Here is a 24,314-nt window from a genome sequence, read left to right as displayed (position 1 = left end):
AATCTATCGCTGATGTCTGAACTCAAACGGACTGAGAACTGAACCCTCACACACAGACACACACACAAACACAAACACACACATTGGAGGACAACTTTCCTACACTATTCCGAGGACAACAGCCTTACTTGATTTATCGGGGTTATCTATAATCAACTAACCCCGACCACCTCCTGCCCCTTGACCTCCCTGAGCACCACCACCCAACAGCTGCACGCCCCGCCCCCTGCTTCTACGAGACTTTGTTGACTTGTCGTGTTGAACTGACTCCGACTGGCTGGGATGACGTTGTTCTCTCGCTGGTGCAGCTCGGTCCAGATGAGTCTTTCGGCTCCGGTCTCGTTCGGCCCTGTGCCTCTCAGCAGTCACGGTAGCACCGAGAGAGAGAGACTGCAAATCACGGCATCTTCTTCTTATTGTCAATTTAAAAGAAAACACTGTGTTGAAAAAAAAAAATACAAAGAACGTGGCACTATCCCTTTTAATACCTTCTTCTTTTTTTTTTCTTACGATGCAAATAGGAAAAACAATCTGTGCATTTTGTGATACCTTTTGATAGACGGGGGAAATTTGACTGAACCACTTTGGGAGAGAGCGATCCTGACACTAACACAACCAGAGGCGAAGGGAAAAGACACAACACAAGCATAATGGAGTGCACTGACTTTGCTTCTGCGTCTCACAATTATGGCAATCGGTAAACAAACAACATCCTCAGTTTAACTCCAGAGTATTATCAACCAGCCCCGAGCACAATTTTGCATATTTCCCCCAAAACATAGCATCTTATCATTATCGGTATCCATGCTGGTTTTTTTCCGCATAGATTTAGAATAAAAGCAGAACACGCAAAGTATGTCACTTGAAAATAAACGTAAGTGGAAGAAAAATGAAAATAAATAAAAGAAATGATTCAATTCCACGACATTCAAAAAAAAGGAGCCAAGTTTTTAGGAAAAAAAAGAATCTGGTGCGGTGGATTTGTGACGCTGAGGACGTGACACAATCTTTATCTTTGATTTCTATTTTGAAGAATCTTCCTTCTGCTGCACTGTGACTCAGAAATGCTCGTTGTGGAGTCGATGCATATCTGTGCCCCCCCCCCCCCCCTCTCTGTGTGCGTTACCTGCTGTGCGTGCTTTGTGTGCCTTGTTCCTCTGTGTGTCCTCATGGGAGTTTGGGACTGTTACTGTTACATCACCAGCCACCGTCCTTGTTTGTGTGTTGCTGCTGCTGCTGCTGCTGAGGGAGATGCCAGGTTTCTTTCTTCTTCTTTTGTGTTTTTGATCTGAGCTCCTCTCCGGTTGTGTGTGTGTGTGTGTGTGTGTGTGTGTGTGTGTGTGTGTGTGTGTGAGAGTGTGTGTCTGCTGGAGACTTGTTTTAAAAAGATGTACCCGGCCTCGTGTGCGTCGGTGCCCGTGGCTGCGTCGCCATTGTTTCTGACTGTTCACTGTTAGCTTCCACTGACGATGCATGTTGGCAGTGTCTCCTCTCTGTGTGTGTTGTGTGTCCTCCCTTTGATGCACTTGGCCTGAGCAGTCGTCGTTTGTAACCGTAGCAGTGTCTCGTCTCCTCTCACTCATCTGCTTTTTATGTTCCCCCCCCCACCCCCACCCCCCACACAAATCATCCTCATCCCTCCTCCACTGTCGTCATCCCTTTCCCCAACTACAGATTTTCTGTCACGTATGTGTTCTCCCATTTTGTGCGTCACCAAGACAGCCTGCTCCAGTACTGGATGCACAATATGAAAAAAAAAAAAAAAAGCATTACACTTTAATGAGCAGCAGCTATTTGAAGCAAAGTTTTGGTGGCATGATAATGGCTGTGCATGTACCAGTCTCTTTTTTAACATTGGTGTTTTCCTTGTGTAGCTCGCCCCAGCGTTCAAGTTTCCGGATACCAAGCTGTGAGTTGACGGGGAGCGGCCGCTGCGAGTGTGCGTGCGTGCAGTGAGTTTAGTGGGCAGAGCAGTGGAAAGAGAAGAGGGGGAGGCAGAGAGAGAGAGAGAGAGAGAGAGAGAGAGGCAGAGAGAGAGAGAGAGAGGCAGAGAGAGAGGCAGAGAGGCAGAGAGAGAGAGAGAGAGAGAGAGAGGCAGAGAGAGAGAGAGAGAGAGAGAGAGAGAGAGGCAGAGAGAGAGGCAGAGAGAGAGAGAGAGAGAGAGAGGCAGAGAGAGAGAGAGAGAGAGAGAGAGACTTACCAAAAACATGCAGGGGCCGGTGACCAGACCAGTGCTGCTCTGACATTTAGATCCCACTCTGTATATCCCCCCTGCTCCTGCACTGATGCCCCCCCCCCCCCCCCCCCCCCCCCCCACACACACACACACCACACCACACGATATGAAACCCAACACGACACGGACGAGACGCAACCCGTCGTCCCCGATCAGCGGCCGAGCGGGACCAGGTGTTTCCCTCCCGTCCCCAGGAAAGGTCAGCCATGAAAGGTCGGGACTAATTCCTGGCCTCCGTGTGACTCTCTGATCTCATCATGTAGGTACTGAAATGTTTTAGAGCACCGTAGACCATTGACGATATATATAGAGCATTAATGAGCATTTCTATTGATTCAGGTCTATGGGAGGTAGTCACAGCAGGGGGGGGGGGGGGGGGGGGGGGTGAGGGAAGCTGTAAACAGAAATGTAGAGACGAGAAAAGAAAAAGATAATGAAACTGTACCAGCATACGATGCTTTGCCCATGTTTGTGGACAGAGTGTGGCTCAGTGGAAATATGACACTGTCTCAAATTTCAAAGCAATATTATATTAATGAAATTAAATAAGACAATGAACAAAAAGAATCCCTCTCACGTCTGTTGTCGGCATGACTTTTTGTTTTTGTGGTTGAGTAATAAAAGAAAGAAAGAAGAGAACGTGAAACCAGCCGTTGAACAATAAAGACACAACTATTACAACCTGCTAATTACTGAACGATTACAACCTTCACTGTTTCCCAGAGATTAGTGAGACGTGTGCGACTTCTCATTTAGACCATCAGCATAAATTTGCGTGTGTTTAAGTCTCGGAGCAACACATCTGATTGTGTATCGTATTTTCTGTATCGTCACAAACTCCCCGAACCAAGTGGATGAAGAAAATCAACAAGACAAAATGCAGCATTACTTAATTTATATGAAAGTATTATATAATTTCCACTTATTATATTTTTTTAAACAAATTACTGCATTTGTGTTTTTTTCTCTTGCCGTAGTAAATGTGGAGATTACGATGTTTCTGCCAATCTGGACTAATAATTGGGTTTAAAGTTTTTATGGTGTTGCCGACTAATTCATTGTTTTATTCATGTTGTTAGAAACGTATTTGAGGATCCTACCTTTAAAACCAAATGAAGTGTTAAAGCCTAAGTGTGTTTATTGTTTTGTTTTTAAGTTTCCATTTAAATGTTCAAGCTCCCAAGAAGGTTCCAGATCCCACGAGTGGTTTAACACAAATTAATACAGCTCCTCTAAAGATTCTGCAGAGAACACTAATGCTTTGTTTACTGTGGCAGGTTACCTGTGTATTTATTTCTGTACAATATGAAAATGTCCTCATGTGACTCGCTTGAGTAGTGTTCGACTTTTCACCCTTTGAAACTTTTCTTATGTTGTATAATCGATCACATGTCCGTGACCTTCAGGGACAACACATCCGATCTCGCAGGAATAAACTGTTAAATTCAAAGTTCCGTGCACTTTCATTTGTTTGGACGTCAACGTGCACGGATCAACCGGCTGCCTGGATAAAGAGAAAATGATTCAATTTGGGTTTTTAAGCCCAGATGAGCAGCTGTTGAATAATAACACAGCCGTCACTAATATCAAGTCTGTGTTTGGTTTGTGATTTTAAGAAAATCAATAGGGGTTTTGAGGAAAAAGAAAAAAGTGCAAACTAATTGTGAACATATTTCTTGGTACTTTGTTTTTCCTGTTGACAGTGGACCAATCAACCAATATAATTGTAATGGTATAGCCCCGGAAAAACCCTATTAACACACATTACCCACCAAACTGCAACACCCTCTAATAATAATAATTCAGTACTTGAACTATCCTCAGGGGGGTCCAGATCTCCTTTGGCGGGACCGGCCTGCAGCAAGGCCCAGAGGAAGCCCTTCACCCTTCCTCCTGTGTTTGATGGAGAGAGAGAGAGAAAGTCAGTTTTCTGCAGCAGCAGCAGAGATAACCGATGCTACATGACGTTATAAGACATTTTTCTTTTGTTGAATAAAAATCAGAACGGACCAAGATATATCAAAACTTTCTAAAATGCAGTTTTAGCCCTGAAGGTTTTTTCTATCAAACTGAAATGTCAGAATTTTTGAAATATAAGGTGACGACCCTCAACCAGTGGTTAGCTGAATAAAGTTTTCAACATGGGATCAAACAATTAAAACAAAAAAATAAATATATAACATATATTACCATTGACAATTTTTGACAATTAATCAAATTTAATATATTTTAAGGTAAAACCACTGAACCTCTCCTGGTACCAGCTCCTAACACGTGAGGATCTAAAGCTTTAATGTAACACATGGTTTCAAACATACAAACATTAGTTCATCATTAGAAAAGAGCTGCAGCGATGGACAGTCTGAGGAAAGTCATGTGACTTCTATCAGAGCACGTGAACCTTTTCAAGTCTTAAGGAAGTTAAAATTATGACCCTGAATATGAGCAGAATAATAATGTCGACCCCAATAATAAATATTGACTGAGCTTTGAGGGGTTTGTATTCTCTATCATCTGTAAAACAATGTCCTGAGTACTCCTGAAATTAAATGAAAAAATAGCCACCTCTGATATCCAGCTATAAATACATGGAAATGTAAATATGACATAAGGAGTTAATGCATTTCCCCCTCATTGGTTCACCTGCAGCACAAGTTTCTCCCCGAGGCCCCAGGAGCGCCTCCTTCAGGTCCTCCTCCCTCCAGCAGCCACAAGCAGGCTTCATTAGATGTGCATTAGGTCACAGGGCAATTCACAAGCAATGCTGAGAGGTCTGGGACTCGCGCAGGTCAATAAATTTGGGTCTTAATAACATCTCGGTCTCTCAGGAGGTTTAGATTGAATAAAATTACATTTTAATAAAAGGTGATTAAGGAAGAAATGGCCTGTGCTACATGTTTTACTGCAGCTCAGCTCCGAGTGTGAACAGGCCTTTGGACTCACAAGCTGCTGTTCCTCATTTATCTACTAATCATGACAGGGCTTCTCCTGAACAGAAAGAATGAGGTCAGCTGGATCCGTTCTGACAGGCCTCTAGCCTCCTGTCACCTCCGTTGGTTTTCCTACTCGTACGACACCCGTTAGTCTTGACAGCCGGTGCATGCATCACCGTGTGCCCCTCTTACCTGGCCTGACTGTCCTCCAGCAAGGCAGCGGTGGATCTGCTTCAGCTCATCAACAAACCCCCTGCAGAAAGAAAACGCCTCCAGGACCAGGATCTGCAGCCGGAGGGCCACAGCGTCCAGGCGACCTTTGGTTCAACAGCACCATCTGGGTCGGGGTCACATGTGGTCAATCTCAAGGGGAATTTCAAGCTAAATAAGCCTCTGCATAAAAAAAAAAAACATCCTTATCTAGATGAAAACAATCTGGGTTGATAAAAGATTTGTTGTTTTTCACCAGTTTGTTTGATTCTTAGCAGGAATATGCAAAAAATGTAAAACAGATTAGCGCCAAACGTGTTGGGAGGATGTGATATGAGTCAAGAAAGACTTAATACACCCTGAACAATCAATAACTCATAATTCAAATTAAAAAAGGCCTAGTGTGTGAGGCTGCCGCTGACCTCAGGATACTTCTGGTCCTGCAGGTCCCAGTAGAGAAGACGCATGGTTGATGATGGTGTGGATTCTGACTTGACTCTTACACAGCTGCCTGAAGCCGAGCGATGGAATCATCCAGAACATCTATTAAAGAAAGACAGAAATACTGTAAATAAATGTTCATATGATAAAGAGGATGGATAAACTGCAGAGTCAGTGAATAACTCCCGTGTGGAAAGACCTGGATCATCTCTGAGATTTTGCTAAAGGAGGAAATGAGACCCTTGGTTTGTTTCTATTTGAATTAAACAGACGTAAAATCAATGTTTTCTTTGTTTTCTTGATCGGAAAATATTGAAAGTGTTTGAGCAACAAAGAGATTCTGCTCCGTCTGGAGACAACTGACTTCCGAAGGAAATGATTGAATGTTCTTCTGCTTATCAGCTGAAATTATTACTAAATTTGTCGAGCCGAAGAAAAGTTACAATGTTTTTTCATTATGTTTCAGGCTTTTTTGGACAAATAACACAAAAAAACTATCAAGTAACAATAAAACCCTTGATGATAAAACAATTGTTCGATACGGCAATATTTGACATATCAGCCAAAGTATTGATTTTGCTAATGATATCTGTCTTGGAGGACCGAGTCAGGAACAGACGACACAAAGTCACCTTTAGCATCTATCACTCGCATCGCAGCAGCCGGGGGAACAGAGGTCTGAAAACACATCTCTCCGGTCCAGTGCTGCAGCTCCTCTTTGCAGCCTCTGTCTGAAACACTTGGTTTTAGCGCCTTTCCCTTTTAGACCCGCGTCCCGTTGAAGTTACTGCTGGAAGTTCATTATGCCAATATCAGCCATTGAGATATCTGCCGGAACTACTGACACACAATGTTTCAGGAGCAGTGTTTCCTGCCGGACTACTGAGCTCCCTTTACACTCTGATCTTTCAAACTTTGCCGAACTTTCACATAAAATACTTATATGAGAAACCAAAAAAGCATCACGTGTCTCCTTTAAGCTTATTCTGCCAACATGGTTTGAATCCGAGCGTCACCTCGGCTTCCTCACAGGGTCCTTCAGGTCCCTCAGTAGCAGAATCAGCAGAAGGAACTGATGGGAAACAGGTGCAGTTTACATCCGTCAAGGTGAATGTGAGCATGAGTCCTCTGGATTAGTACAAAGAAGTTTGATCTGATAATAAAAAACAAACATATTATCAGAAGCTGCGCATAAGAATGATTTTATGGCATCATTGTCACTGCAGCTGTCGAAATAAAAACCGTTCATGTGTCTCTGCTGCATCGATGATAGAAAAACACTGATCATGCAGAATAAGCAACATTTTAATTTAGAGATTGGTTGTTATTGTTGATTATTGATTAGTTTGAAGAACTGGGCTTCTGTCAATATTTAACGTTTTTGCTTTATCACTTTTTAGGATATTCCATTACTCTGCTGCTTAAAATAAAATTTAACAAACCACAATTGACAAACGATGCGAAGCCAGTAGTGATGATAAGATTGTATAATATTATGTTTATCACAGAATGTTTTATGTACAATTATATCTCCTGTTTGCCAAAACCATCCAGTTGTGTAATAATAGTTCCTGGTGTCAGAATAAATTAAAGAGTAATGCTGAACTCTAGATCATTTAGAAAGTCATTAAAACAATGTTTCTTTTCTAATATTCAGATATAAAACTTTTAAAATATGAAGAAGTCTAAACAGAGTTTGGTTTATTCGTCAAAGGTGCAGCTCTTCTGGTTCAGGAGGCCGGGGGATCATGGGTAATATCATACATTTGCTTGTGTGTCAGTCAGAGTGATTGTGTTGTTTTTTCTCTTCATGAAAAGTCGTGAAAAGTCATGAAAGTGAACTTTCAGTCACTGTCTAAAAAATGATAATTAAGCAGCCTCCTGCACAAACGATCCAATATAACAACAACCTCACCTTAACTTAATGCACAAATAGCCCACTAGTATAGAAAAACACTTTATACAGCTAAATGTATTCAAGACTTCTGGACTTTAAAGGAAATTAGGATTAGAAGGAAGGAAGGAACTCTCAGATGGATTTTTAAAAACAAGAGTAACCAAGGTCAGGTGACTGAGGTGGAGTTTGCCGTGCCTGCCCGTGGGAGTCTTCTGGAATTCGAAGAAGCAGTTTAGGTTTCGTCACCATCTCGTACGCGAGGCTCATGTTGGAAAAAACGATTCTTCAGCTCCATCAGTCTGGATAATGAGGCGTAGGGCCGGCTCTCTGACACCACAGACAGAACCCACACCCACAGATAATTAAAACTGCCACCGTGGTTATAATTCAATCACTAATGGTCCCTGAACGTGCCTTAAAAACAATAAGTGCTATGATAAAGCTGCACACCTGCAGGAGGGTCACGCACATCCAGCTGGGGAAGGTCGTCTGCAGCCTTGTTGCTTTGATTTGCCATTTCAGCAACAGTCCAAACATTTCAAACAGTGAATCATAAATAAGACACAACTTGATGAAACTGGTCTTTGAGCAATTCAGCAATTTGGAGCAACAGTGATCAGTTGAGTGATCGATGATTTGATGAACAGAAAATCAATCAGAGCTTTGAAAAATTACTAAAGTGATCAATGAATTGACTTTGATCTTTTCAAAATGTGACAGTTTGCTGCTTTTCTTTGTTTTAAACAACAACAAACAGGATAGTGACGAGGTGTTCACTGTCTGTGGGACAAATGGAAACTTGTGATGGTGTCATTTCAATGTGGGTAGTATCAGATTCAGGAAACTGGAAGTCGTTGGGCGGATGGTCAGACAAAAGTAAACATTGGTTTGTGAGTCCTTTGATAGGAAATGATTCCACAACTCTGATGTTCTAAAAACTAAACAATCAATCAATAATGAAATATAATCTCTAGTCTACTTCTAATTTTGGAAGTTGTACATTATCTAAATCATATATTTAAGTAACTAAATTCAGTGCAGGTCTATAATATGACACAGTGGGATGTTTGTGCTTTGAACCTTTTCACAAATTAAGCATCATGATCGATGCCTCGTTATCATTTCTAAGTCTGAGTGAAGTTGTGGATTTAAATATTGTAGTACAAGATTTCATTATGTTGTGATGAGAATTGATGTTATTGCCCTAATCTGAGTATTGCCTATATGACCTGAACGCTTCATAGACTGTGTTTTGGATGTATATTTTTTTTACTTTTTATACAGTTTCTGAGATTCAAAAAATGTACGTCGATGAAAAAAATAAAATGAGACAAGTTTATTGATCTGATGTGTTTAAGTGTGTGTAATTATGTGCAGCTTGATTGAATTTAACAGAACGGTTGGACCTCGGAGGAGATATGTTCCCTTCTTGGAGATTTTCTGTTTTAGTTTAGGTCCAGATTTTTTTTTCTTTATTACTAGAATTTTATTGTAGTTTTAATAAGTTTTAGTTTTAGTTTTGAAGCAGCGACACTTAAACCTCCCTGTTGGTGACCACATTCAAGTACATCTCGTTTAAATATTATTACTATTAAAAACTACTTTTTTGGCCTGATCAATGATAGAATCATTCAAACATTTGATGTCTGAATGATTAACACATAACATAGAGTAGTAACATGTAACAAATAAAGGCCAACGCCTGAAAATACTTGAGAATAATAATGTTTCCTTTTTTATATACCATAGATGAACATAAGCAACTATAAAACTACCAAGAAGAAAATTCAAACATTTGTTAGTTCTACATACACACACTCAAATAATTTCCCAAGACACAAATGTACTGCAAATGATTTATAATTGCAAAATGTTGTGTAACAAACCATTTCGATAAATACGGGCATTAAACAAAGCATTATCTAAAAAAGTTGACCTTCCATCACAGCCACAGAACACAAATAGATATGAACATATTTTCATTAGAAAAGGAAAATAAAAGCATTAAAAAACAACTCCGGGGCCATATTTATATATTTGCATATTTCAAAATATTAAAACACCAATAAATTTCTGTTTTAAAATAACAAGGATAACTTAGAAAAAATTTCAGTTTCACACTTAGTTACAGTCTCTTTCCTCACTTGAGCTGCTATGTACAAGTACACTCGTTTGAGTCAGTGCGCGGACACGACTCATAAAACCGTAAAAGCAAATGAAAAAGAAAATAAGTGCCAAGAGCAGGGATGTGCAGGACGCAGCACACCCAGATTAGTTGTTTAGATAACTTAGAGTCCTATGAAAAAACAAATCGTAAGCAGTTTGAATCTATGGGAGAAAATTTCCTCATGAGAAAACTCAATGTCACAAAAGAAGCTGCTTGAATCGATTCACTGCATCAAGCTTTATATTCCAGAACAGTGGGAGTGCTGCTGAGAAAAAGGCAAAGGGACACCTACTGAATTAGAATGAGCAAGTTAACACACACCGGGCCTGATCCACTAAGATCCCAAATAAAGAGTGCGTAGTGTGCATTCAAACAGATTGCACACGTTTGGTTTGGGGGCGTTTTTTGCAGGTTAGCTACTAAAGATAATTGCGCAAATGATAACAGGTGCAATCATGGTCGAGGCAGTAGTATTTAAAGGAGTGTTTGGCCGGCGTTACTGGTTTTACTGGAGAGCAGAGTGACCACAAGCGCAAAGTGAAAATTGAATGCCATGGAATTGGAGGTGTTAGTGAAAGAGTCAAACAATCCGGTCGTTGAGCTACAGCTAACACAAATTAATACAGCTCAAAGAAACGCGACATTTGAGAGTACCTGTGAGAAAGTGACTGCTGGGGGTAAAACAAAAATAACAACCGATGAAATTGAGAAGATGGCAGGACATGAGAAAAGCTCATAATACAGGTGAAGTTCACTTTCTGAAGCAGGAGCGCTCAGGCCGGACAGATAGGTGAAATCAACATGTTTAGTAGATGAGCCCAGAGTCTTCTCTCTCATTCACACGCTAACAAAACTGTACGAATAACCTTTTCTAATAACATAACGATGAATCCAGATTTCACTCCCGTGTCTTAATGCCTCAATTCGCCAATGAGTGTGTTTCTGTGTGACCCAACCGACACACAACTGAACATTTTGTCGTACACTTCATCACCTCTTGTTCTTCCAGGCTTAATGTCTCCACTTGGTTTAACTGCCCTATTTACACCTGCTTCTATCATGTGATCTGTGTTCACAAGTGTGATCAGGTTGAAGACATTTGATGAAGACCTGTTAGCCGCTGCCTTCGTCCACACCTGGTATCAGTAAGTGCTTCTCTTATCTTAATTCAACCTGCATTGGGATCAGATCTTAGAACGCTAATGCACAGCAAGGCACGTGAAAGCAGTCTGAGTCGTCTGTTTAGTTGGGTGATCCATCAACTCGCCTTTTCAACCAGGAGGCCCCCCCCCCCCCCCCGACTTTTCTATGACTCACTAGCCAACTTGACTCAAGGCCATGCAGTGCAAACAGGCACAGCAGCCGATCATTTCATTTGGCATGAATGAATTTCTGGTCGTGTTTTTTTATAATTCTGTGAGGGTGACGTCGTTTATTTTTTTGTTGAAGAGAACTTTGTTTGTTGATGGATATCAGGACTTGAAGAGAATGTCAACAAATAAGATAAAAGGTGTTTCAAAAAAAACATTTTCCAACCTTGCCTTGAGCTGTATCTGGATCAGATATCAGCCACATCAAGTATATTCATATACTCATGTATATAATAATCCACGCTGTATAATTTGGCACAACTGTCACCGTGGCTGCAGCTAGTCAGCTGTTTGGCTGTTTCTTTGTTGTGTAGTGTGTTTAAATGCAGGCGACATCTTGCCTGGGGGGGGGATGTGCCCGAGGAAGGGTTGGTTTCGGTTCGAGATATTAATGCATCGTAAATAGATGTGGTGTTGAAGTGCTGGTGGTGAAAACACCATCGGTTCCAGTTCCAACAGTCACACGGTTTCTAAACATGAGCAGTTTGAGGAGTCGGGTCCAGTTAGAGTGAGATTCTGAATCAAGAGCACGAGTCCAGTTGTGGAGAGAAGGTCACAGTGCAGTCAGTGCTCTGTGTCGTCAGTGCTACAGTGACACATCCTCTGCCCTGTGCCAAGGGAAACACACGCAAACACAATCACTCACACACACACACACACACACACACACTCACGCACACACACACACACACACACACACACACATTCCCTCACGCACACAGATGAAGATGCACTGGGATCAATACATTCCTTTCACTGCTACGAGTCTTTAAGCATGTTGATGCGTGCAAAGATCTTGAGTGCAGGCCCCAGTTTAATGTTCATGGTGCTCATCAGGTGGTCTTCCTTCAACAGGAGCAGGGCCTGTCCATCGATCTCCTGAGACCGAAACTCGTCCGCGATCTCCTGACAACCTGCGTGAAGAGGAGGAAGAAAAACAGACTCGTGTCAATCCCAGTCAAACAGGATTCAAAGGCAGAAAGTGATTGATTCAGAATGTAAATCATTTTTTGGATGCACTTCCGGCAAAGCTGACCTTGCAGTGAACAAATGAACTCATAAACTTCCTCCACATTCCACCTGGTGGGGTCGTTGGGTAAGAACCGCTGACAGAGTGACGGTGCGTCTCTCCCAGCGCCGCCCTCCTGCTCCGAGGCTCGGCTCTGCTGCCGGCGAACAGGGACCTGAGCCGGGGCCGGGGTCGGAGCCAGGAGCCCCGAGCTGGCTGCCGACAGGGGAGACGCCGGCTCCTCGTAGCTGGACATGTCCGAGCACGGGCTGGACTCCTCCTGACTGGGCTGCGAGGGATGAGGCGAGGACACGGAGCCGCCTTGTGTCTGCTGCGGTGACGGGGACAGCTTCTGAGAAGGGACACATTCAGGTTTGACTTCAGGGTTCTATGTTTAGAGAAAGGTAACGGCTCATCAGTAAAACACTCCTGGGACATAAAGTTAGTCACAGCAAAGATTAAAAAGGGTAATAAGTAAGATTTATACTGTACATGACTGCTATATACCTGCAGGGAGATGATAGGAGTGCTGGACTGATACCAAAGCCTCAATGATTCATTTGCTTATAAATCTCACCGATTGGTCCAAACACGAGACAAAAGCCCCCCCCCCAACCGGATATTCTAGACCGAACCCTTGAGACATTATATAACTCGAACAGTTTTGGCTTGGAAAGATTGTCCATAAGCCAAATAAATATTTTCCAGCAATAAAGAGTGTAATGTTAGAGACTTTGGTATTTTAAGGGTAAGGGAAGAGCTGATAGAAGTAGACGTTCTGTCAGAGAGCTTAAAAAATGTTTAACTAACATGCGCAGGAGGCAGAAAACCTTAACCGACAGTTTCCCGTTTTTGATGGTCGCCAATAAAGGTTGACAAGGATCATAAAGCACGTAATGACCCTTTAAAGGCAGAGGGAGATGATCAGGCACCGGCACAAATGATGCTTCAATTCATTAAAAGGCACCAGGCGTGAAGAGTGCAGGGTACAAAATGTGCAGGAGAGGCAGAATGTAATGGAGGTAAAGTGTTGATGAGGAAGTTTTACAGCGCGGAAGGACAGTGTGTGTGTGTGTGTGTGTGTGTGTGTGTGTGTGTGTGTGTGTGTGTGTGTGTGTGTACAGTTGTTATAGATCCTGGTTGGGACTTTAGATGAGATACAAACTTTGTCGGGACCAAACATGGGGTCCCTCCAGTTTCTTTTTGAAGGCAGCAACTTGTATTTAGGGTTCTGGTTATTATTATTATTATTATTAGGTAAAGTTGAGATATATATATGTGATGGTTATGGTGTGTGTTTTTCTGTACCTGCTTCTTAGCCTCTACACCGGAACGACCCTGAGATCTTCGTCGCCAGCGGTTGGTTGGTTTACTCCTCTCTGGACGGAAGAGGCCTATCCGCTTCGTGCAGCCCACATTGTACCTGTTCACAAAGATTCATTACAGTTTTCATTTACAGAAGGAACAGCTGATGGTTTAACTTATAGAAAAATATGAAAAAAAAGGTGACTTGCCTCTTTGCACAAACCATGGAGCAGAATCTCTTCGAGGCCTTGAAGGTGTAGGCAAAGTCGACCCAGCCACAGTATTCACACGTCAGCTTCGGCTCTGGTTCTTTGTCTGTGGAAGTGGAAACGATATATAACCATGAGACACACATGAATGGACAGGAGCCAGGCAGGAGTTAGGTGAAGAGAAGCAGAAGCATGAGATTACGCTGAGACACAAAGAGGAGCAGTGAGTACAGCACCATCATCATTCATCTCAGAGGCTCCTGATCTATGTCAGGTCTGTACCACCAGGCATTTCACTACATTAAGTTAAGAACAGATGGGTCTGCTGGGGATGCTGTGTAATTTTGAACATTTATAACCCTTAAAAGAACTGCAAATAAAATGGTCAAGGTCGGTTCGGAGCTCGTAAACTGATATGCACACACACACACACACACACACACACACACACACACACACACACACACACACACACACACACACACACACACACACACACACACACACACACACACACACACACACACACACACACACACACACACACACACACACACACACACACAGGTGTACTTGTCGAATTCTCTTTGGCTCACCTGTCTGGTCCATGTCCTCCGGCTCGGAGTCTGTGTTTGCTGCGTTGCTGACTGGAGTTTGGTCGGGGTCGGAGGAGAGCTGATGATCCAGCTTCTTTGGGCTGTCGATGAGAATCGGCAGACGCTCCACCTGGTGTAGAAAACATTTACTTGTTTACATTTTATTTGTTTGGCTCTTTGTGTTTAGAGTGAGCATTTACACGCAATGTCCAGGAGGAGGCAGTGAGCCCAAAGTCTGAACAAAATGTTTAGTTTAACTTTGTTGTTTCTAAGATATTATTGAGATGCGATGATGCAAAAGTCAATGACAGTTCTGCAGTTACAATGTATAAACAATAACGTGATATTCATGGGAGCGACGAGGAATAAAGAAGGAATTCGATGCCTTAAGGTAAAATAGCTGAGTGACTTTGATGAAGCTCATTATACAAACACCCTCATCCATCTTCAGAGTTCTTACCCGACTATAATTAATGACTGAATCCAACACAAGCTGCGAGCTACCACAGGTAACAGGCCTGTGTCTGCCTGCTGACAGCTCCCTGCAGGCATGTACACTGAAGACACGCGGAGGCTTCAGGATGTTTATCACGTCTCCCTGCTGGCAGAACTGAGATCAGGTACTTACGCAGACCGGGAACGGCTCGGCGCCTTCCTGGATGACAAAGCCTTCGATGACATGTGTGAGGACCTGGGGCTTGACGATGGCCTGGGGCGGTTTGTTCTCCCCGTTGTGCGGCGCGCTGCCTGTCACGCTGGGCGCCTCGCTCTCATTTCCTGAGGTCATGGCTGGAGGTGGAGTCGCAGGTGCAGCGGACGGCTTCTTGGCCGAGCCCCCTCCTGACCGAGACATGAATAAAACACTGAGTGGTTAATATTTAAGAGCGTGTCCTCTTTGAAGAATAGTCCCTGCTGAGGTCAGTTTGAAATGACATCAGGGATAATTAGACAACTTATCATTTCTGTCATTTTGAAAAACAAAAAGCCAGACGTCACAAATCCAAACATTTGATGTTTGTTGGCAATCAATCAATAACTAATTAAAAAAGTGTAATTACCAGCCATTAGATAAATTGTCAGTTATTCTTTGAACAACAAAACAATACTCGGGCTGGGAGATAAATCCATTTGACCATTATTTCAAACTTCATTTAAAGGTTATTTTTTTGCACATTTTAGATTAAACAATTAATCAGCAGATTAATCATTTATTATATGTGATCCTAAATAAAGAACAGGTAAGATTTCAAAAGGTGAATATCCCAGTTTGATTTGAAGAACTATTCCCTGTGGAGAAAGTTAGAAGCTGGTTAATTCACTGTTAATCAGCATAATTAAACTGGTAACATGTCTGGAAACCTTTGACGAGGAACTTAGTTTTTAATTCATTGTATAAGAAGTGATTTGTATTCTTATAATCACACATTGAAGCATCGGGTACTAAACTAAACGTCACGTTAAATCATGCAAACTAACTCCCCAACACGCAGACACTAGATTGGCCATATCCACAACAACACTTTGTCCCTGTGTGAGTGACCCGCTGTCGGTCCCTGAACGCATCATGGATCCGTCGTCTCATGTCGACAACAACCACAAAGCGAAAGTAAACACCCGCCTTGTCTTTGTCCTCTGAAAAGCCTGCAGCGCTGAATGAGAACAGTTTCCTTACCCCATCAACTTCCTCCGCGTTCAGAAGGTGAACACGTGCGGTTTGGTCTGAGCTGGTCTCTGTAACACAACGCTCTCACAGACACACACACACAACGACCCGCTGCAGTTTGGGTCTGATCGGGGTTTTCACGCTGCAGCGCCGCTCGGACCCAGGATCCGCCTCCTGTTTCCTCCCACAGCAGCTCTGAGCCTCCACAGGCTGCTGGTGCAGGACCACATGTTCCAACCATCAATCTTTATGTCCCAGCCTCTAGAAGCAGTTCACCTATGACCACTCATCAAAGAGCCAGACCAACCGAGACACTTCTGCAGGGGCGTAGCACCGTTATCTGGGGCCCACACAGAGGGGGGTCTCTGATATTCTTTATACCTGAGTCCAAACATCCTGATTTTATGACAATAAAATTAGAGTAGCCAAAGCTCAATAGTCCCTTCATAAAGTCAGATTAAATCCACTAGATCTGGATCTTCATTTAGAACAGCACAATAATGTACCCCTAAATATGTCAGAATTTCCCCCCAAAGATTCACATCATTATCTGAGAAATCAATGAAAATGTTGAAAGACACTAACTCACAAGCTTTAAGAAAGAGAAAAACCTGAATCTGCACCAAATGTAATGGCTTTTTCCCCAGACACATACCTCACGACTTCAGCCAAGTTTGTGCTAATCAGTTAAGTTGTTTTTGTGTAAAGCTGCTAATAAATAACCTATCAAACAGATGGGAATTAAATGACCTTCTAGGCAGAGGTTATACTTAATTATTATTACTTGAAATTTCACTTGAATCTAACTTCTCTTATCAGTCTGTGCAGTAGCGATTGTGGTGAAGAGTTGCTATCTCGCCAATACAGGCGCTCGACCAATCAGAAGTCAGTCATAGCTGTCAATCATGAACCTTCAGTCCTTTATCATTGCATCCAATAACAAATTAAAGCTTACTGGAAAATTACCGTATGAAAAAACATCAGTGTGATTAAGAACTACCTTAATTGACAGAAACCAGGTTGGGTTTACAACTTGTACTGCAGCCAGCCACCAGAGAGGCTGTCAGTATGAATTTGCTGACTTACTAAGTGCTGGACACTAAGCATTAATAAACAACACTGCAGAGGTGGAAACATCAATGAAACATGCAAAACAACTTCTGGTTCACAAAGTTTACTGCAGCTGTTGTAGAACTGAAACTGAAACCGCTATTTTTATATTTTGTGTCTCAGTGGGTCAGTCTCTCAAAGCTCATTTGTGTGAACACAGCCGTTCTGACAGCTGTCATTCCTGGAGCAAACATCAGAATTGAGTGTCTGTTAGCATACAGCGCAGTTGACGTCTGAACAACTCAACCAACCAACTTTTTCTCTAGAGGCTCTTTCTTTAACACCACATAAAAACCCAAACCAACAGAAACTTTGTAGATTTGCCGTCATCAGCCCCTGCAGACAGTGGATTACCGAAATAGTTTCCTGCTCTGGTGCTGAGAAGTGTTCCACACATCACACCCAACTCATTGCCCATAAGCAGCAATTTGTGGTTTACAGAATGTTTCATTTTACAAGGAACACAGCGTTAGTACTTATTTTTCAAGCAGTTTGGAGAAACATCACTGTAGAGACTGATCTCTGTCAACATTTATGAGACACAAGTACTCAGTATGTGCTCAGCGAGAGGACTTTAGCTGCTGCACGATCATCCTCTGGCAATATTAGTATTATAGTGCCAAAGTGATGACAACAAAGTCAAATGTCTTATAAATAACTGCTTTTCCATTCTATCCAAATCATCTGGACGACAAAATGTGCACAAGAAGAAGAAGACAGTTCTGGAATTCAGACATAAAATATAAAAAGACAAAGTCCACTAAATGTCCAGTTCCAATTTTCCAGACATTTTCTGATGTGTGCCAAAAAAGTGCCCAGTAACATTTTTAGGTAACTCTTCATGCACAAATATTCCATTATCAGTATAAAGAAGTAAAAACAACAAGTGCTTGAATACAGTTCATAAACCATCAGCATTGATTTCCCTATTCACTGAAGATTTCCAGAGTTGACCAAATCAATGAGAGCAGCGATATCGTTATAGATTCCATGTCGAGGTGACAAGTTGTGGTTAACGCAGATTTTAAACTGCTACCAGACTTCTTGTCCCAGTGGCTAATTATTTAAAGAGTTTATTAACCAAAACATGTAAGTGTTCCACAGGGAGTCAATGTGCAGGTTTGAAAATCATGCTGAATCATTCATTACCTTGTTGCTGAACAGCTGGTGTAACGGTATCGACCTTGGGCTGCTCTACAGGCTTGGCAGGTTGTGATGGTATGGGTGCAGGTTGCTGCAGTTGTTGTTGTTGTTGTTGTTGTTGCAGTTGTTGTTGCTGCTGCTGCAGTTGTTGTTGTTGTTGTTGTTGTTGTTGTTGCTGCTGCTGCTGCTGCTGCTGTTGGTGTAGGTGCTGTAGGTGCTGTAGGTGCTGTAGGTGCGGTTGGTGCGGTTGGTGCTGTAGTTGCGGTTGTTGCTGCGGTTGTTGTTGTTGTTGTTGTTGCGGTTGTTGTGCGGACGGGGCCGGACACGTCTCTCTGACCACCAGTGAGGTTGGCTTGTCTTTATTGTCCTGAAGCAGCCGAGAAGCCTTCAATTGGAATTAGGAATAAAAGCCAGAGGGGAAAAAAACGTGAGAAAGACACATCAGGGGCCATAAGTGGTTTTAATGCCAGCGAGTCAAAAACTGAAAAACCATTAGGTCTGGAAATCATCACACCAGTGGGAAAATATTACAGCAGGAATTCAGAGGATCCCCTATTCACATGTGTGTCTTGGAATTGACATCGATACTGTGGGTGTTGTTGGAACAGTAGTTTTTGTTTTTCTGGTTACCACTTTCAAAATATTAAATGCAAGATTGGGAATGACACAAAAAGTCCGGATGTGAAGTAGAACAGGGAGTCACGCCTCATTAGAAACAAATGGAGGACAAACCCATGAATCACATCCATTTCGCAATCTAGGAAACAAGTAGAATTGGATGATGTTTGGTAAATTATTGTGAGAGAAAGATTGAATCTCAGCTGTTTGTACAAATGTTTGTTTTAGAGAATTTACTTTTATTGGTCTTCATTAAAATGTGAACGTTTTAAACAAAGCAAATAAACCAACATAATAATAACTTTGCTTCCGACTAAGCTACACTTACAAGATCTTTCCTTCAAGATCATATTTCAAGTATACTCACTGTTGGCTGTATTTGAAGGTTGATGGCGGTGAGCTGGACGGGCTGAGCTTTGGCGTGGCTGAGGGAGGAGTGGAGGGCGTGGGGGCTGATGGTGGAGTGGAAGATGGTCGCCTGCTGGCTGGGCATGGAGGGCTGGTGTGGAGCCGGTTTGGGCAGCACAGGGACCGGGTGCTGCGACGGCTGAATGGAGGCCGTCTGCAGCAGCTGACCCGCCGTCTTCTGGGAACCTGGACTCTGATGGACGACAAACTGCTGCTGCTGCTGGAGCTGCTTGTGCTGCTGAACCAGGGACTGCGGCTGAATCTGGGTGTACGCTGGAACGAAAAAGACTGTGACACTTACAATATATAGAAGTTATTCAAGCACCTAACTAATGCCTCCACCATACACAAGTGTTGTTTTGATTCTAAATTACCGAAGCCTTCAATCCTCACTTGCCATTAGTGCATCGCATCAACAAAAGAGAGCTAGAGAAGTTGTTTGAAAGGGCAGATTATTATTTAATCTGGTTTATTTAAGTCAATCGTGAATAATTATAGTAATGAGTATATCAAACATCATCTTTCCTATCTTCTAAAAACTTGAATATTTACAGCTTTCCTAAACAAAAAAAGTTTTTGGATAATTTGAAGACACTCCCCTGGCTTCACAGAATTTTTTCTTCAAATGTTGAAAAGCATTTACTAATTGTAAGATCGATCAATAAAAAAAGAAAGTTTCCGTCCTTATATTTAAAAAATTATACGCAATTTGATCACATATAATTGTCTTGTATAAAGTAGTTTAGAAATATCTTTGCTGCATTGAACTATGACTTGCTCCAGACCATGAGAACCTAGTGTCTATCAGAGTCACAGGCTCAGAACTGATGACAATGTAGATGTCTGTTGTTTAGTGGGCGTCTCTTCACCTTCCTGATGACGGGAGCTAATATTGAGTGCTGGTTGAACGGTACTTTGTCGCTGCAGTTACAGTTTTGGCCTGAACATTACTCACAAATCGTTTCAAAACAGCCTGTCATCACCTGTCAGTGGTGTTGTGGGTAAAGAGACATCCTGAGCTCATAACCTGCCCCGGAGCCCACGACACAGAGCATCAATCTTGCATTGTGGGAGCATGTGTGAGTGGGCGAGTGTTCTGGCGAAGTAGCCCGAGGCTACTCAAACATTAGAAATGCCTCAGGAACGAACATGAGGAGCCAGCAGGCCATGACACAGCCTGTATAGAGGTAATGTTGAGTCAGTGGCTCCCAGTCAGTCAGTCTGCTGCTTCCCTCCTCTCCAATGACTGTACCAGGAGGCAATAAGAACCAACAGACTCAGACATGTTACTGAAATCCAAACAACAAATGAGTTGTCCCTGCAGAGAAGAACTATACGGCAGCTTCTGCTATATGAGCCGCATGAACATGGAGGTGTGTTTAGTAATGTTAATGAACCCCTCTCCAATAAATCCAAGCATGGAAAACTGCCAAGTACATCAGCATTTGTCTCAAATCCCCATGATCCTCACCCTCCTCCTCCTCCTCCTCCTCCTTCTCCTCCTCCTGTTCTTTTCATGATGTTTTGTGTGGGATAGGCTCCATCTGGTTTCAAAGTTTCCCTGCAAGGGTCTAACCGCAGTCTGTGCCCTGCTGCGGAAAATGTAGATGTCTCAATCCAGCGGAGTTTGCATGTCATTAGTCCCTTAAACGCTACAGGATCAGCTGAAAACGGTTTTCTTTTTCACGTGGCGAGACACAGTGGAACCCACCAACAGAAACCTGGGTTAGCTATGGCGTAGGCAGAAGATTATATTTACAGTGTTCAGAGCTGGGTGGATACACACATCAATGCTTGACTTTGGAAATGTTAGTTTGATGAGCCTATAGCTGAAACAATCAGTTGATTGATAAATTAAATAAATAATCTGCAACGATACTGGATCTTCAGTTATTTTCGGTAATTCATCAATACTAAAAATAATCATTTAAGGCCCGTAATGTCAAATATTACTTTCAACTGTTTTACATGGTCTTTATCAGCAGAGGCAGTTTGGTCGTCTCGTGCGTGTTGACAGAGACCAAGACTCCGAAATCCTGTCAACAGTTCTGAGAGGCTGCTGAGCAAAAATGAGGTTTAAATATTTCATGTTGACCATGTTTTCTCCATTTTCAGTGAGAACAAAGTAGAGAGGAGTCTAGTGGGATTGTCTCACTGTGGTAACAATTCATCCAATGTTTGCTGAGATGTGGAAGTCTGGACCAACAGACTGACAAGGTCGCCTCTGCAAGTCTTGACAATACACATGTCAACTGAGGAGCCAATAAGATGAATGGTTCTCCAGCTATGCGAGCCACAAACAGACAAAGACCAGAATTATTAAATAAATCATTATAATCTTGTATAAAATATGGCCCTAAAATTCTAATAACAAACGAAGGCAAACTGCCAAGAGTCAAAAAACAACGATATTTACTTTCTAATTGAATTGCAGTGACCCAAATGGAACTGTGCAGTTTCTACATTCCCCCCCCCCCCCCCCCCCCCCCCCCCGTCCCGTCTGTGCAAATGAAGGGGAATTCTGAATCAGTGCACACCGGATGCAACAAGCCTATCCCATGAATCCTGACAACTTTCTCAAGGCCCTAATGAGGAACAGAGAAAAGTCTTGGAGGAGGAGGTAGACAGGGGAATTCATTTTAACTGCTCTTCCCCCTCAAGGTCTTGGGATTAAGGAAAGGAATGACTCAGGGCCCCCACACCCACACACATTTATATATATACACACACATGCAATCATACAATCTGCAGCTTGGCCTCCCAGCCCACTTAGACATGCATATATATATATATATATATCTATTGGTGCAGAGTTGTGCAATGCTCTGAGGTTGAGGACAGTAAATGCTTTCTAATGAGTTCACAGCACCAGGCCCTGGAAAATCCCTGAGGTTCCACGTTCTCATTGGCTGCTGCTTTGGCTTAATTTCATAAAGGCACATTCCAGCCTTAAACAATAGAGCGGCCTCAGGCCATCTTTCCTCACTTCAAAACAATTCATCAGATACATAATCAAATAGGAGACTTGCACTGACAGAATAATGGAAACATAACAGCCAGGTCGTCCTAAATAAAACCTATTTTACAAATAACTGAAGTAAAAGTCCAGAGCCTAAAGATTGGACAGAAATAAAAGCAGGTAGAAAACCAATTTTGAACTTCATTGGTATTCTGCACAAGCCTGGTCCTTTCAATCCTTTAAATGAAATAACCGAGTGGATATTTCAAAAGACTACAGACAAGGCCAAAACAGGGTGGATTATTTGCTCAGTGAAAAAGTTTTACATACATTTGAAGGCTGGGATTTCATTTTTGTTTAAAGGGTTACTTCATCACTTGGTGTTTTGTCTTTCCAGGTTTTGTTTGGTCATCATATTCAAGTTAAACTGGCAACCGATGCCGTTGCTAGAAGCTGCATAATTTTGCCAAGACGCAGGCATCGTGTTCAGACCTGCTCTTTAATCTGTGAGCATGGTTCTTTTGGGGGTTCCCTGCTGTGGTTTTTATAGTAAGGTGGCTTGTTTCTGCCAAGAGGAGGTGATCAAACACCGACTGCAACAAGCCAGATGGCCAAACGCTGGTATTCAGCCCAATTCCTATTCTTGGAGAAAAAGCAATAGACTTTTAACGTTTGTTAAGTTTTCACATTGCTCCAAAATGAACTGTCGTGTATCGGATAGCGAGATGAAAACCCAAAATAGCAAGCGCGGTTAATCACACCTCCTCTTTTTTGCTATCTTAGCTCGGGCCAGACTTGTTTCTGTTGAGTCACGATGAACACAAATAAAGAAAATATGAGTTTGATGCTTGTTTTAATGTTATATTGTGTTTACCGATATGGTTAATATAAGGTTTGTTATGAAAAGTTATGAACCTCCTCAATTATTCACCAGCATATTATCTCTTTATCGGTTTGATTGTGTCTTCAGGCAGAAGAGGAGACTTGACTTGAGTCAAAGAAGTAAGATGACATTGGAGAAAAAGAAAAAGCCCAGAATTATTAGCTAAATAAAATAAGTCTGTCAGTTACTTAATTAATGTATCATGTCTTATATCTATACGCATCACATCATTAAAAATATACTTACTTTTTTTATTACTTTATCTTTGCTGCTGTTACACAGCAATTTAAACTATAGTGGGACTAAAAAAGGATGATCTTAATGTCTTAGTCCACAATTGACCCAATAAATTTGAGCTTGACAAAACCAATTTAGAGTAGAAAGCAAAAGTAATATAGCAAACGAGGACAATCACTAAAAGGCCATTTTCCGCAGTAATAAGTACATGAATACCATTGAAAAGAAAGAACATTAAAAGACTAATTAATTAAATTACTAATTATATCTAGTCATGAAAGCCAAGGTTAGAGACGGGGTGTGAACTCGTCACCCAGCACCGAACACAGCAGACTTCTATTAGCTGGAACAAGACACAGTTTTATTTACAATAGACAGTGACGGCCCTGCAGAGACACATTTTCGGTGATTTCAGTGAAAGTGCATAATGACCCAGTCACAGTCAAGTTGGATCCATCAGACAGCCCTGTTGCTTGTGCTCTTCCTTCACCACAGTGTATTAACACACCTGTCCCTCATGGGCTGCTGCTATGGCAACTCATGTTAATTTTTTTTTTCGGTGTGCAGTCAGACTTTCGTCTTCCATCCTCCCTTTCATTTTATGTGAATCCATTACTGCAACAAAGCAAGACGCAGTTGTGCGCCGGCACATTCGGATAATCCCCACCCCCGCCACTTTTTCCAGACACATGCTCCAAAAAACACACGGGCACTCAAACGCATCTGAGTAGGCTGACAAAAAAGAGCAGCATGCATTAATAGTGTATTCCAGTGTAAATAAGGTTTACACTCATGTGCACTCCACATACAGTACATTCATACTTCATGATTTTAAGCTCACGAAGCGTCCACACTGTAAAGTATTTTGTGTCTTATCAGGACCCTCTGGAAGATGAGATAATGCATCTGAAGGGACTTAT

At 42.2% G+C, this 24,314-nt stretch overlaps 1 protein-coding gene across 2 annotated transcripts in view; it reads right to left on the bottom strand.

Annotated features, from left to right (window-relative positions):
• Window positions 1-9,561: 9,561 nt before the first annotated feature.
• The window catches only part of phc2b (polyhomeotic homolog 2b (Drosophila)), a 32,315-nt gene continuing 17,562 nt past the window's right edge, over window positions 9,562-24,314 (bottom strand). The window contains exons 8-15 of one of the 2 annotated variants that reach the window (XM_053441652.1): window positions 19,275-19,603; window positions 18,296-18,674; window positions 15,002-15,213; window positions 14,374-14,503; window positions 13,778-13,883; window positions 13,572-13,686; window positions 12,291-12,615; window positions 9,562-12,168 (exon numbers count right to left, since the gene is read on the bottom strand). In XM_053441652.1, coding sequence (XP_053297627.1) covers window positions 12,014-12,168; window positions 12,291-12,615; window positions 13,572-13,686; window positions 13,778-13,883; window positions 14,374-14,503; window positions 15,002-15,213; window positions 18,296-18,674; window positions 19,275-19,603 — 1,751 coding nt within the window. In that variant the 3' untranslated portion in view covers window positions 9,562-12,013. The remainder of the gene's footprint in view (window positions 12,169-12,290; window positions 12,616-13,571; window positions 13,687-13,777; window positions 13,884-14,373; window positions 14,504-15,001; window positions 15,214-18,295; window positions 18,675-19,274; window positions 19,604-24,314) is intronic. The other variant, XM_053441659.1, reaches the window with a different exon arrangement.

The sequence above is a fragment of the Pleuronectes platessa genome, chromosome 2, assembly GCF_947347685.1.
Source record: "Pleuronectes platessa chromosome 2, fPlePla1.1, whole genome shotgun sequence".
NCBI classification, from domain to species: domain Eukaryota; kingdom Metazoa; phylum Chordata; class Actinopteri; order Pleuronectiformes; family Pleuronectidae; genus Pleuronectes; species Pleuronectes platessa.
Note: the sequence above shows the minus strand (reverse complement) of the source record. Positions and strands in the feature narration are given on the sequence as shown.